Raw genomic sequence first — 16,192 nt, 5'->3', positions numbered from 1 at the left:
TCACCCGATAACTAAGTAAAAATGAAATTTGCTTAACAGCTTCTGAACTCAGCGGGTAGGTGTAACACGCTGATGGGGGCGGTAGAGCCGATTTACGGCGTGTTTTAGTCGCGGCGCACACTAGAACTGTATGCGTTGGATGGACAATCCGAATGCAGGTCGTGACGATAAGAAATACAAGACAATGGACCGATCCAGTAAGCTCCGCCCAGTGCGCACGTGGACAAATTAACACGTGCTCCTCTAGCTCTCCAAACTTCCGCGCGCATCATACGCGCGCGCGTGCACGCATATCGGACTTTAGTGCACGCACGTCGGACATAAATCACGACTGTGATTGGTCAGCTTACCATTAGGTGGTGCTTACTGGATCGGTCCATTCCCCCCCCCCCCCCCAAATCGTCTCGTTAATGTGAACGTGTTGCATTCTATTTGTTAATTTTTTTACAGTACCACTTAAAAAAGCGCACTTGTATCATATTAATTTTGTAATCACAAAAGTAAAGACTTGATTTTGCAACAAAAATTTCAGGCAACGTTTTGAGAAAAAAAAAGCACTCGCCCTTTTTTTAATCAGATTTTATTTTAGAGTGGCATACAACTTGAAAAACACTTTGAAAACACTGCGGTGAAAACTGAAAACCTCATGGACTAAAAAAGGGAATACTGATGCATGTTTTTTTCTTTTTTTTCAAGTCAGTCAGGGCAGAAACTGGATTTTAAAACCCAATTAAAGGAGTCGGAATAAATGTAATAACTATGTCATTTGATTGTTTATGTCTTTTTCCAAATTTTAAGTGGAGGCGGGGGCGCACGGAGGTGGGTGGGGTGGAGATGTGTTTTAATGATCGGCTAATTGCTTGCATGTCATGTTCACACACAAAAAGTCCACAGCATACGCAAAATACGCTATTTAAACCTGCAGTTCATGTTAGTTCCAGAAGCTATAATTAAAAATAAAGTGAATCAAACGAAAAGGCACTCAGGCAAAATAGCTGTGACAAAATGTCACCTAGTACATTCGCCCCTGTCTATAAAATATTTAAAAATACATAAATTAAAAAGAAAAGAAAACACGCCTCATGTCCATCCTCTATTGAGATTTTAAAGATAAAACATTATTTGCTCCCATGCGCAGCCCCATACCGGTAAAAGCATTTTATTAATAAGGCTCCGAAGTCAGAAATTAACATTTCAGTCATTTCCCCCCCTCAGTTTTAACCTTGACCTGTTAACATTGAATGATAAAGAAAATTTACCAGTTTAAAGTTACGAAAAAGGATACCGGCAAAGTTTTCCCCCATGTTGTAAAATTCCCAGAAAACTCAAAAAAGAAAGTTGGAAAACACGGTGCGCTTCATTAAACGTGACGTGTTAAACTCCATGCAAAAGGGGGTTTCTCTTTCGCTGGTCTACGTCACAACGCGGATTACCGGTTCTTAACACAGAAGGCCAAGAACGGGTACCAGTACTACAAGAAGTCTATGCGATTTATTTACTGCAGATACGGGGAGAGGGAACAGGCGCATACAGGTCAAATTTCTCCGACGTTTTCCCTCAAAACCACGATGGAACAAGACGAATTATTGTTCCCAAACGACGAAGACAACCAAGAAGATGTGGAAGACACCCAAGGTAAGGTTTCTCGTTATGAATTTATGGTTTTGGGCCACTGTAGGTGGGGGACAACACAGATGTGTTCGTGACCCTTCACACGCACGTAATTTTTTTTTTACCGTGTGTGTTGTAATCTTATGCCGTGGGACCCCCGTATGCGGCCGTGGAGACACACTGCTCGTACGCGTTGCCGTCTGATCGTGGGCCGGTCGGGGGTAAATGGCTATTTTCACCCGAGGGAATTTCGCATCGTCAGACCCCAACACGAAACTGTCAGAGTGTCTCATGTTACGTGTAAATCTCTTTTGTTTGTGACTTGTATTTTTAATGCAAGTTTCAAAGATTAGAAATGGATTTGCATGTACAAAAACTACATGTAACGTTTGTTTTGATGGAGTTTTATTTTATTCAAAAGTTTAACTGTTTGTACAATCGTACTCGTAGGCCTCATTGAATTTATTTATTTACTTTTTATGTATTGAGTATTTTTTTTATTTCCCTTTCAAAAATGAGAGAAACATTTATCAATATCCATATCACAAGACAGTTTCCCAGACAGTGGAACTGTCGGCTTTAAAAATTCCAATAAACAATACCCAGTTTTATGGAGTGTTTGCAAAAAGTAAACTTTATCAATTTTTTTTTGGGGGGTGGTCTATTCCCGCCCCCCCAATATTTGTGAGTGGTAGGTTTAAGTAGATCCAGTAAATTGTCATTTAGTAATTTTGTTTCCCACTAAAGATGATGTGTGTGTAAGTCTATGTACTCAGTTTTTGACACATGTATGTACTTGGTACAGTGCAACTGCATGAATATTATAGTTTACATTGTAAATGATATGCATCACAAAATTCACAAAAAACTGAGTGTATGATATGAAATGACAATGGTATTCTGTATCACCCCTTCCCACTTGGATCAAATATCCAAAGACACTTTGTTATAGAAGCATTGTTTTATATTATTATGAAGTCACAGTGTCAGTTTTTAGAGGGAGAATGTTGCATTTCAGAAATATGTAATTAGTTTGTTAAAGATTTCAAATAGTTCAGAAAATGATGATTCACAAATTTCTAAGACAGTTTACCCATTTCTATTGGTCAAGATCCTGTCATGTGGGTGGTTTTAAGCCGCTGATAAAAAAACAGACTGGTTTTAACACTTTATTCCTGCACTGCTGCGTTCTGCGCCACATCGCGTAGTATGTGCTGTGTATGTACCATCTCCATAAAAGGAGATTTTTAGAACTATGGGGTGCTTCACAATACGAGGTAAAATTGTTGAACAGAATCATTGGAAATTGTGAATTTGTGACTTTTTTATCGAATTTTTTTTTTTTTTAATGGGATTTGGCGAGGATAATTATTGCGATGAGGCCCCTAGCCTAGCCGGTTACCGGCAGAGCACATATTTATTCCTGAGTGAAATATGTCAACACCTGTTCAGGTTCAATGTAAATGATTGTTTGTTTCATTTCATTATTTTTTTTTTATAAAAAAATATAAGACACAATGAAATAGCTTTTCCCACGATAAAAACCATTCAGAAATAGGTCTGAAAATAAGGATCGTTTATCTTTTATCTGAGTTTCTACTCTATACACATGTAAATATAAAAATGCAATAACAGTGAAAAGGGAAACAAAATTATCAGAGCATCAAGCAAGTTGAAAATTCCTGGTAGGATGTGTTGATGATGTTGGATTACAATACACTGAAAAAAAAAAAGTGTAAAATGTTACGGCGCACTGTAATATTTTATGACATATTGTGTTGTGATGGACTAGAGATGAGACCAGCAAATTTTCAAAACCAAGACCTTGAAAGTTGAAGTGGATGGGACTATAGAAGTATGTAGCATTTTTTTTGTGTTCCTTGGTGTCTGTGCCCGGCCTCTTCAGTCAGTACCAGTGTGGTCAAGGGGCGCGTGTCCTTCCTTCCTGTTGAAGTTGCACCACACCGTCAGCGTCAGCCATCCGGCACCGGTTCCCATCCTTCAGGAAAAAAAAGAAAGAAGCAGTGTCCTGGCGTGACCTTGGCCTGAATGGAGGGGTGTATTATGCAAATCCCGTCCTTGCACAAAAGCTGGGACTGTCTTTTCTTTTCTTCTATGTTTTTCTTTCCCCCTTTGGTGTCACACAGGATCTTGTTCCCCCCACTGTGTTGCATATCCCTCGGTTCGGTTTGGCCCTGGTTGGGTTCTGTGCCAGATTGGCTCGAGGTCACTGGGTCAGTACCACTACTAGGCGTTTCCCTCCCAGTTTCCCTTCACCAGAGGAAGTGTACATGTACGTGGCAGAACCAGAAGAAAAAAAAACTGTGTGAGATTTGATAGCTAACAATTACGGCTGGATTTTGCATTACGCAAACAGACTAATGGTGTGAAGTGGTTTTCCCCATTTTATTTCATGACCTCATCGGATAATTAACAACAATAAAGCAATAAAATAGGATTGTGGTGTGGATAGCATCCAAGGTAGTTCACACAGGGACAGATTACTGCTCAGGCAATTCCGTGCTGCAATATAGGCCTATCGATTCCAAACTTGGAATTGGAATCGTGATTCCACATTTTCTTGAGGAATCTTTCCCTGAAGTAGTTTTTTTTAGACAACATTGTTGACGGAATTGTTTCTAAACTACTGTAAAGAAAATAAATAAAAATGCATGATCGCTGATTGTACTGCTAGGACTTGGTGGAATAGAAATGTATTATTTTGAATTAATGAATGGTGGAGTTTACCATGCTGTGAAGGTTAGCATTCATTTTCCATGTTTATAGTGTAAAAAAATTCGGAATTTTATACTTCTGATTGTTTGAATTGTGTGATTAAGATGACATTTCAAAACAAATTTTTCAATTTCAAGGGAGATAGAGAGATTACATTGTCTTAGTGACCTCTGATTAGCTGTTGGCCTCTATTCATGCAGACAGATGGAGGTTTTTCCAATGTTATTTTCGCCGGGGAGAATTGGAATCAATTCCAAATGAAATTGCAATTCCTGGATGGAATCGGAATCCATTCCAAAAATATTGGAGTCGCTCAAGAGTATGACAGATTTTTTTTCTCGTCACTAGGAATTGGAAACAGTGTTAGATCTAAAATCACTAAAATCTGTATGCACCTGTATTGGAGAAAGATCTTTTAAATGGGATAACCAACACACATTTTTCTTTTCTTGTGATAACAAATGCATCCTGTATTGTTTTGTTTTTCAGTCTACTATTGTACTAATTTCCATGTTTGTTCTGCTATCAGTCTGTGTCCAAGTCAAAAGCAAAAACAATTTCACTTTTCTTTTCAAGTTCGAGGAAATATTAGTTATTTTCAGGATGTGAAATTCAGGAAATGACGTGGAAACTAAACATTTTCTTTCAATGAGACCATTTTGAAAATTAGTCTCTGTTTATCTCCAATTAACTGTTTCAGATTCTCTTCTCCTTTTAATATTTACTTTCATAATATTAGTCATGTAAAGTGTCAGGGTACAGCACATCGAAAATGGAGAGATAAACAGGCCAATTTGTCGCAAAAAATGACGGGTGTTCCAATATTTTTTATTCACTTCAGGGGATGTATGTATCCCATAAAAACTAGGCCCTATTTCTATTTGTTTTTACCATAATAGTTTTTAATGTAATTGTATTATTATTGTAACAATTTTGTTGACAAGGTTTTGAAGGAGTTAAGTTAATTGTTATTGATTGTAAAGTGCCTTGAGCATCAGTTTGACGAATTTGGTGCTATATATAACATTTTTAGTATTAATACTATTTCTTACTATTATTTTTACCAGGCTAGATTGACTGCTCATGGCCTAAAACATAACTATATCTACATACCAAAATTTGTGGGCTTAGGATATGGTAAAATTGCGTTAGGTGATATTAGAGATAGAACTTTTTCTGCACAAGTCTATGGGAATATCTCCCAAATGACCCATTTCCCGTTATAAATTATTATTATTATTATAGTGATTCTGGAAACCCAAAAAACTTCCATAACTTCTTCTAAAGTATAATTGTTAAAGTAAATTGAGAAGCAGAACTTGTCTGTTTTGGTAAACCCACGAGACATCGCAGCACTTTTTAATTCCAAAAAAAAGTTTTGTTGTGGCAAAACAGGGGTTGGGAACTTGTGATAATACAGTTAAACGTTCTACCTACAAGGGTTTACCCCTTATCTTGCCCTAGATTTAATTTTCTTTGGTGCACCAGCTATTTTTAGCTTAACTTCTACGTTATTCTTTACCCCCACAAACAAGATACCACCCCTCTTGAAGTTTGGACACCCCTTTTTTATCGCAATTGATGAGCCCTCTTGGGGGCTATACTTAGAAAACATGGTTTGATAGGGGCAGCGTTAGGTCAGTTTTTGTTTGAAATAAGTTTGTGTAAGGAAATGGTCACGTACAGTGAACAACGTACATTTATAAATAGGTAGGGGCCTATTGCCCGAACTGTCAACAAGGTAAATATTTACTCAGAATTTTTTTCCGAAACCCTTTTACCCTAACCTACGGTAGTCTGAATTCAAGCCTGGATATAAATTGTACCCCCCTGATATAACTGGTCCCTGACAAGCGTGGTACCTGCGGCAGTATTGGTTGCTACCAACAAGATCATTCGAATAAAATCTCAAGAATTTGGGCAGCGCTACCCGAAAAAGTCCTAGCATACCTAACATGTGCTGTATTGAAGCTAATGCTTGGAATTTCCTGGTTAGCGCTGCCAAAGTTCCCAATAGATTTTAATTCCCCACTAACAAATTACGAAAAGCAAACCGAAGTTTTGAACAACAACCACTATTTAGATTCTGGAGATTTTATTCAATGCTTCATGCAAAGCTTGATGCAAGTGTTTAGTGTTGGTCTTAGAAACAAAAGGCTCCCAAGTCCTAACTCATAATTTAGATCTGCCATCATGAGCTTGTTTTTTTTTGTCCATGCAATTTTCATCTGATGTTTTATCATGACAGACGTCTCATTTCAAAGGCCGTAACTTTTGTAAAATGTTAGAAAATGAGGGATACTGGACCTCATACGAGAACCTGACACTGCGTTATTAATAACTCATCTCCCGTCACAATGTAAGAACCCCCTTCACATACAATCCATCTTGTGAAATATTTCCCTGCTCACAAGATCAAGGCAGTAATTTTCAATTTTTCCCCCCATTTTTTTCTTCCTCCAACGTTAATGAGCAGGGCCGTCTCAAATTTATGTTTTGCGTACGCTACAACACCTGTTAGGAATCATCTAAGCATCCAAAGGCTCGAAGTAGAACAAGACAACTCCCCTACCTCTCCCCCCCCCCCCCACTTCCACAGACATCATTCATTTGGTGGCGTTTGTCAGCGAGTCACTTTCATTATTAGGAAAGTCGTATCAGTTTCCCCTCCTATCGTCCCCCGCCTTATAAAATGTGGTCTCCTGAGTGTCGCTACAATATATTGTGTTTTTGAGACAGAAAGAAAGAAAGGAGACGATAATGATTTTTATATTTTCTTAAAACCCCTTCAAAAAATCTTTAACTGAACAGCATCTACAAATACCATTGGTAGCTTTTCAGATTAATATCGGGCTCTTCTACAAGTTATCGATGGTAGCAACAACCCTCCTTTCTTGTGCTATAGGTTGCTCAGGGTTTCACGGAGTTCACGCCCAAAGTCACGATGCTAGCAACATTATCAATGCTGCAAACCTGGGAAATAGCAAACATGGATCACTCAGAGAGGACACATCTTTTTATTACACATTTTTAAATAAACCACAAAAAGAAACTGACTTGCAACATGACGTATTCAACAGGTCTGAGAAATTGTCATCAGATGCTGGATTTCAAAATGCATTGCTGAGCTCATTTTTAAAATACAAAAGAAGCTTTCTTTGCCCATCAAGAAATAATGAAAAGGTTGTTAAATTTCTCTTTGTCTGAATCTTCTATAGTCCAGCGAAGTTCTTAGCAGTTTTTGAAGTGAATGAGGAGATCCTTACAGAGTGCGTTGTGGGCAAAACAAAATGAATTTGTATGTGAAAAATATTAGGCCTATTGAACAAAAGAAGCTGTACTCATTGAAAAACACCCTGAAATTTCCCTTTTATATCTGAAATTCGGAATTGTCCCAAATCTCGGGAGCGTTCGTGTCACTCAGCGTAAGCTGAGACCGTTGTAATTCTCTCTCTGATTAAGGGGAGCGGCTTGAGTTCGGAGCGGCGCGGGGTGAGGTGGAAGATTGATGGGGATATGGCGAAGGTGTCGCGTGTCTAATTATCAAAGTTCGTTCCGTACGTGCAGGGGGAAGGGGTTGGGAGGGGGCGGGGGTGGGAAGGGAAAAGGTGCGATGGAAGGAATTGTAGATATTAGGGGTAGGGAACGCCGTTGTGTTATGTCCAACTAGCTTTTGCAAGGGATGTGGATATGCATGTTAAGAGTAAAGAGTAAAGTCTGTCACAAGCCAATGTGGCCCATCAGGCTGGCGTTTATCTCTGGTTGCAGCAGCATGAAACGACTGAGAATATTTCTACTCCCCTGGATGGGATTCTTGTCAATTGCAGGTTACTCCCCAGCTAATGCTGGTTCCCATTTACAAAATGTATACTCCTAGGTGGAGAGAGGCAAGTGGGGGTAAAGGGGCTTGCCCAAGGACACAACACATGACCAGCAGCTGGATTCAAACCCCTGACCCCTGCACAGTAAAAGATGCTCGCAAAATAGCGTCGTAGTTTGCTTATTTAATGAAAAATGGAATGTCATTCAGTGCTTATAAATTTGCACAGTAAGGGTGTGTATGTGTAACTACTCATTTTCTGATAAAAGTGCATTCTACCTGCAGAGTCCATATTTGGCTGGAGGAGGGGATGGGCGTGTTTCAAATTTATATGATCATTAATTTTTCTGTTTACTGTGTGATTTCAAGTGATGGTCTTAAACCCCTGCAACTGGTGGGGGATTGGGGGACGCCCCAATCTAATGGAAATATCACAGAAGCCATAAAAAAACCCCATAAACAACCTGGGCTTCTGCAAATTAGAGACAAAACTGTTTGACAATCTTGTAATTTTCGAATTAACTCTATAAATGGGGACTATAAAAAAGGGGACATAGTCACCTTTTGTGTTTGACACCTGATAGCTGGGCGTCAGAGCGGCAAGTACCTTTGCATCTACTGGTATTCTTCAAAGTTGTCGTTTATTGCTATAATGTGATCAATTTGTATGTTAATATATCCGGATGACGGTGGAAGATAAAGCTGGTAAGTCATGCATTTTCCCATACGTTGCATCTTGCTAAATCACTGGACTGCGAGTTAAGGGCTTCCGCAGAACAAGTGAAAAGTGCACCATCCCTCCCTTTTAAACCAGAGGATGGCCTGTTTGAGATTGTGACAAATTGTTACACTAGTCTAAATTGTATACTATATACATATGTAGTCTGTTCTGTTTGCTATTTGTCCGCATAATAATATGAATGGCAGAGGGTTAACAATTCCAGTACAAAAGGCCATCAAGGGTTTGCCTCACACAAAAATAGACCACTTTTCAACTTCACGCTCAACTTCACGCGTACATTGTCCTGCCGATAACCATCCAGCCGTAACTATTTGCTGGTAGTTCAGAAACTCTGAAATCGTTTTTAAACAAAAAACGTTGTTACTCATGCAAAATATTCCACCCCGAAAAACAGGGAAAAATGTGGGTCTCTTTTAGCCTCTAGTATAATATTACTAGGCCTCTCATGCAGCGATGGCAACGAACAGACATACATGTGGACTTCTTACATGATAAGCAGCAAGTAAAGATTTGCAGTTGGTATCCCTTTAAATATTTCAGAGCCTCCCAACACGATACCCACCAGCAGAATCCAACAACAGAGCGTTTAAGTTAAGAATACAGCACATCCGGGCATAAACATGTAGGATCTGTATGTACGTGTGTAACATCCTAATTTTTTGCGTTTAGTTTGTGTCCTGACTGGGCCCATCCAATCAAGGGCAATAATAAGGTATTTTTGAAAGACAAGAAATCATTCAAATTTATAACACACTGAAAGTAGTGTGAATTGATGACTATTTTAAAAATTAAATGGTGGACTTGACCTGAATTCAATTTCTGTTCAATCAATAACGCAGATTGATTGGATAAATTCAAACGTGGGGTGTCTGACTCGACATGTCAGTGTTCGGTACCAAGACGTTCACAGAAAAAGCAAACGTGGACTGGTAAGACTTAGATGCTTTATTAACACACGAAGCCTGCAGAATCCAACAGAATCTTACATTCACAGGTAAAACAACAGGCCCTTGTTGCAAAATCAAACAAAATCTGACAGAAGCCATCAGTGGTTCTCAGGATGGGAATATTCAAAATGGTGGCTGTATCCAGACATAGTTAAGTTTCTGTAAAGGTGGGGGGAAGTTATTGTTCTCCACTTGGCACATGTACAGTTTCCCAGAGTGGTCACCTTTTCTCAGCATGCAGGGATGCTCAATTTTTCCTGTCATACTATAATAGGGGAAGCGCCACCCGTAGGTGTGCCTGGTGAGATGGTCAGAAATTGTGCAGCTTTCCTATATTGTGAATATAGGTTTAGGGGGAGACGCAGGCAGACAATGTCAGGCTTATGTTCGTGCGGACCTGTGGCAGGGGATAGGGGCAAAGCTCCCCCTTTGCGGATCACACGAGCCTCTTAATCCACCTTGTTTCCAACACAACATAAGACCTTACCCTGGATTTAAGCGTCCCTCCAACGTCCATCCTGTTAAGACTGGAAATAAAACGCCGGATACCCGACAAGAAACCAAGAGGAAAAAGAAAGAAGAAAAGCTTTCTTGCGTCTTATGGGACAGGACATGAACACCGACTGTAATTTTCAGTCTCTGCAATACGATAGGATAAATCTTCGTAGCGTGATAAACTGCCCCTATGCCGTGGCATTGCTAAACTTATATCTCACCGGTTCCCCTGCGGGATACCGTTACATGTTATTCTCTTGACCCGCGATGGGCATTATTATTTTTCAAGTGTCGCCGCATCAATTATTGAAAAAAAGAACTGAGAATTCTTTTAAAAATGCTCATTTTAACTTTGTCTAAAGAGGCTGACATTTTCAGGTTAAAGGTCGAAAGTCAGACCTTCGCATCAATTATTAAAAAAAGAAAAAGAACAAATTTGTTTTTTAAATGCTTATTTTAACATCATTGAAAGAGGCTGACATTTTGGTCAAATGTTAGAACGTATAGACCTTTATAATGCTTCCACCATTTTATTCATGTTCCCTGTATCCAATAACAGTACTGAATGATAATGTTTTTGTGCAAAAAGGAACCAGACTATTTTTCCTTCCAGCCTCGCTTTGGTTACATTGATCTGAATGGGAAAAAAATTATGGCTGCAACATGATAATGGTCTACTATTCAGTGTTTATGTTGTCTGTGTTCCGATTGTTACTTTAGGAGACATGCTGGGTGAACGCAAGCAGTGTTTTTTAGAATGGGACAAATGCCATCTGGCGGTAGTCTACAAGTGTGAATATTCATGAGCAATTCCATATTTCATCAAATGGGGAAAAAAAGATGGTAAATATGAAGGGTAGATTCAGAACTTAATCTGTGGTTGTGAGTTGTATTGGTGAAGGGGGAGGGGGGGGGGGCGAGAGGCCGAGGGGCTGAAGTTGCTTGATTGTCCCTCTTTAGCCCCTCTCCCACCCCATGTCAGAAAAAAAAATGGGTAGCAAAAACATGTACATTTGTAGACCATTAAGAATTAAAGCTTTTTCACACACATGTAACTGTTATACATTGTATGAAGTCAGCGCCCCTCCGCCCGCCCCCCCCCCTCCAAAAAAAAGCCAGCTGATTTTTAAGTAGACCCTGCCGAACCTTCCAAATTTTTATCTGAAACCACAAGTTACATTCTGAATCATTCCTTCCTGCATCATCCGCATGGCATGCAGTTGATTTGAATGGACTAAGCTCGCTGGAAGAGCATGCTTGCAATTGCATACATGTACCTTGACTTTTTCAGTTTGAGGAAATTGCATGGGAATTTATGTTCGAATTTGCCCCCCCCCCAAAAAAAAAAATCCCAAAAAAATAAAATAATAATAATAAAAAAAAAAATAAAAAAAAGAAAACCCCAGAGAAACAAATAGGAAAGGAAAACAAAAAGAAAAGAAAGAAACAAAAATAATCCGTACAAAAACAAAAGCTGTTCCAGAAATGTCTGGGAAAAAATTGCAACATTGTTTTTTTTATTCGATTGCCACAATTGTTTTTTCAATTTTTCTTTTTGTTGTTGTTGGTAACACCAACATACTACACAGAGACTTCCAAAAAAGTTTTTGTTTGAGTCATACAAGCCCCAACGCTGTGGGCCAGCACCCGGCTCTCTCGCCTGTAATTTTATCCCCCATAATCTCGCTCCTCCTCATGTTAGCAGAGTGGGGGCAGAAGGGGACATAGTTGGCATATCCTGCTTCAACGCCAGCCCTTTAGGCCAATGGCATATTTTTTGAGGTCATAAGAAGTCTGCGGTTTCATAACTTTCATTTTTTTGCAGTACGAGGCTGTTTTTGCAGTGGGGCAGGGGGCCGGTGTAATGAACCCTATGCGTGGGTGTGTAGCTTTGTGCCACCGGTTCCCAGTAGGGCTTCGTTTTTACGATGACAAAAGAAGCATATTTACAGTGTGCGTGTTTGTGTAACACACTGTTGCGTAGAAGTACATGGTTGGATCTGTGTTTTTTAAATGTCAACAAGTTGAAAACTGTTTGTGAGAAAGTTGGAAAGGTGACCTTTGACATATGATGACATGACCTTTGACATATGAAAAACTATAACTTGAGTCCCATTGTTGCTTTTTAATCAATGTTGAACAATGTTGTTCACTTATCCTTTGCAAACAAAAATTGCTTTGCTTTGACGACAGTGTGGTTACAGCTGGTACATGCTTTATCCATATATTAAGGCTGACTTGTGGTTTTCTTGACAAGTTTTGCTTTACATTCTAGGAAGCACCATGTATACATGATTTACTACAGCACAATCGTGTATCAGGTACATTAACCCTCCTACGCAAACATGCATTCTGTGCCAAGTTGTCCCTGTAGTCGAAATCAATCAAGTGACTGTTTTCAACAGTTAACAGCTCCCAGCCTGCTCACAATGCAGGATTGACTGGCTGTGGCTGTTTATGTAACTTGATGCAGCTATGCTTTGACTGTGGGTGATTAATAAGCCAGCTGTGTCTACCACTTGCCTGCTTTGTGTGATGACTGCGTTTGACTAGTCACAGTTCTTTGCTTGAAATGTGATCTGACTGTTTGTGACTAGGTGGTGTGAAAAGCATGGCAGGGGAACAGCTTTGAATTTTTGTTACTGTCCGTGACTGTTCAGATAGCAGGAGGTTAATGTACATTCTAGGAAAGTACATTGTGCCATGTACATGTAGCTACAGGATTTCCAACAGCACATAACAATTCTCTACATTGTACAGGTCTCGGTTTCTTTACATACACACCATCAAAATTCAGCGTGATTTTGTCTTTTGCTTAAAGCCTAATAGTCTCTGTAGTCTGTACCGCCCCAAATTGCCCTGCCTATTACTCCCTGTACCGCCTCAAACCCTCCCTGCACTCTATGGATTTATGGATTTATCACGGTGCCAATACAGTGTAGTACAATGTTACACAAGTGCTAAAAAGGTAAAATGGTTAAAGGGAATGTACAACATTTGCTTTTGCTGCTATTTTTAAAAATAAATGGATTTGGAGGATTAGCATGTTATATAGCAAATATTGTTAAACTGACTTGTTTCACATTTTGGGCCTGTTTATGCTGCGAAAAAACAAGAAAACCAGTCATTTTCTTGTAAGCTGGTTTTCCGACCCCACTTAAGATGAAACGGAGAAACGTTTAAAGACTTTGGGGAATTGTAAGGTCAAAAAATCACTCTAGCAGGTGTGTACCCCTTCACAGGTGTGTAATCTATTGCAAAGAAAATGTGGAATAACTAAATATATGACAAAAATAGGAGCAGTTTTTGAAAAAAGCCAGTTTTTTTCCAACGCTGGTTGGCCGACCAGCATTGGAAACATACAGTTTTTCTTGACAATGTCAGCACACCAGGAGCCATGATTTTACAGGATGCTTTAGACTGTCAATCCCCAACAATTCAGTAAGGTATTACGTGATAATTTGATCATTTCGTTTTTTTGATGTTTGCAAATGTTGTATCTTCCCTTTAACTCATGTACTGTTAATCCCTCAAAGCATTCAAACTATTGGAGTCTATCCTACGATAGTTCAATTGAATATTCACTGTACACTGTAAACCGGCCAAGCAAAACCCTTTTGGGTCTGGACCATTTCCTGAGCCACTGGCCCAGTGGCCTAGTGGATTTTTTCCCTGAAGTTCAGACTTGGGATATGTGTACATGCGTGTAGTTTTATGCACAGATCTTTAATACAACAATTGCTTTTCTGTAATTTTCAGAAATGGATGGAATTCGGGGGTTAGTATTTTATAGCAAATATTGTTACACTGACCTGTTTAAAGATTTGTGTTTATACATAAAGATGCTGGAAAAACCATGAAAAAAAATGCTGTTCTTGTAGTCTGGTTCCCTGACCCTACCTCTACGTCAGGGAATTGTCAGGTCAGGGAACCAGACTAACAGGCTTGCACCCATTCACGGATGTGTTTAACCGAGTGCAAACAAAATGTGGACTAACTAAATTTGGTAAATTGGGTGCAGTATATGAAATAAATTCAGTATTTTTTAATACAAAAATTCCACTTTTCTTGAAATTGACAGCATTATGTGCCATGATTTCACAGGATGCTTGAGACTATTATTCAATCTCAGTCAAGTAAGGTACATGTATTTCATAATAATTTAGTAGTTTTTTAATGATTGCACATGTTATAAAATTTTTACCTTCAACAATATTTTGTAGTTGATTCAAGATTTCCAAATACCTGGTGCTAACTGGAGTGCACATTAAATAAGCTCCCTGTCCAAAGAAACGTGGGGGTGTGTTATCCAGGGGTAACTTTTTTTCTTTGGTTTGTTGCAATTTCCAAATATACCAACCGTTACAATAAACCGGTCCCCCTCTTCAAAGCAAAAGGGGTGTGTGTCGTTCAGAGAAAAATGCCAACAAAACACTGTGACCTTTTTTATGAATTATCCGGTAACGGTGACCCTAGCGTGTCAACCTTGGTGCCTGGTACCGGTTGGATAGGGGGCCCGGCTCCAGGCATTGTTCAGTAACAGGATATGGTGTGATACGACCCTGTCTAGTATAAAACCTTACTTCGGTTTTTATATTTTACCCAGTCGACATATCCTTTAGGTTTACTGTGAGCACAAGCCTGGATTTTAACTTCGTTCCCCCTACTCATTGATTTTCAATATTTCTTCTACACATACTCAACAGATTACAGATTACGAAGAGATTTTTTTAGATTTGATCAAAATTTACTGTCCCCACTCACTTGTGAAAATCTCACAAGTTTTTGTTTTACTCAACAAATTCAACATCATCAAGAGGTTGTTTTGTATTGAAAATTTGTCAGGAGAAAGAAAAAACTGATATGTTGAAGAGCGTGGGTAGAGTAACTTTATGAAAAAAAAAAATTTTGTGAGGAAGAGGTTTTTTTGCGAGGAATCCTTAAAAATCCTCCACTTTGCACGAAATCGATGGCACGTTCTTTGTGTATGTTTCTTAGGCTCAAATTCACTGAATGGGCTTGGGCATGCCTGTACAAGAAGCAGGCTGAAACTTTCAACTGTTCAACAACCGTGTAACCAAGGCGGACACATTTGAACAAAACTACCATAGGGTTGCAGACCAGTGACAAAAACTGCCATAGACCCCAGTTATAAATAGGCACACTTCCGAAATTCAGGAAAAATACTCACAACTCTCCAAGGTGTCTGAGACACCCATCAAATTAAAGCTTATTTCATCATCTTTCATTTTCTGTTCAATGTTTGGCGGGTTAACAATGACTTTCGGGAGAAAATTTCAACCGAAGATTATCACCCCTAAAAGAAGTCCTTAAGCCCATCGCTAATTTAAAATTGATACCTGCGCTCCATTGCACAATAGAGACATTTGTAGGGCCCGATTTCATCCAAACTTCACAGTTTTAGCGCTCGCAGTCCTGTGCATGGCTTCCACCCTTCTTTTTTTTTTTATAAATCCTCAAGTTCATGGCCCACAAAATGCTCTTTACAGCAAAACAATTTAGGGCATGCACAATTTTATTTTGCTGGCGTAGGCAATTTCAGGCCTATTTACTGGCCTCCAACCCTAGTATGTACATGTACATAATAGCCATCCGCTTTGGCTCACAGATTTTATGCACAAATACACCAAGTGTGGTCTTTCCGTTTAATTCTAAGAAAAAATAGCACTATGTTTCAGTTTCTAGATAGCCACATTGGTTAGACTCACGCTTTGGTCAGATGTTGTTTTGCAACTCCAACCAGATAAACAAGGCAAATTTGATAGCTGATCGCCAAGTTTCCAACAAGAGAATCCAGGATGTAGATACACAAGGCACTTC

General features: G+C 39.2%; 1 protein-coding gene across 1 annotated transcript in view; it reads left to right on the top strand.

Annotated features, from left to right (window-relative positions):
- Positions 1–1,478: 1,478 nt before the first annotated feature.
- Positions 1,479–16,192, top strand: part of LOC119726286 (zinc finger protein 236-like) — a 36,189-nt gene continuing 21,475 nt past the window's right edge. Inside the window, exon 1 of the mRNA XM_038197928.1 lies at positions 1,479–1,635. Within this exon, the coding sequence (XP_038053856.1) occupies positions 1,485–1,635 (151 nt within the window). The 5' untranslated portion in view covers positions 1,479–1,484. The remainder of the gene's footprint in view (positions 1,636–16,192) is intronic.

This window comes from Patiria miniata, unplaced genomic scaffold, assembly GCF_015706575.1.
Source record: "Patiria miniata isolate m_02_andy unplaced genomic scaffold, ASM1570657v1 HiC_scaffold_2, whole genome shotgun sequence".
NCBI classification, from domain to species: domain Eukaryota; kingdom Metazoa; phylum Echinodermata; class Asteroidea; order Valvatida; family Asterinidae; genus Patiria; species Patiria miniata.
This window is presented reverse-complemented; position numbering and strand designations above follow the sequence as displayed.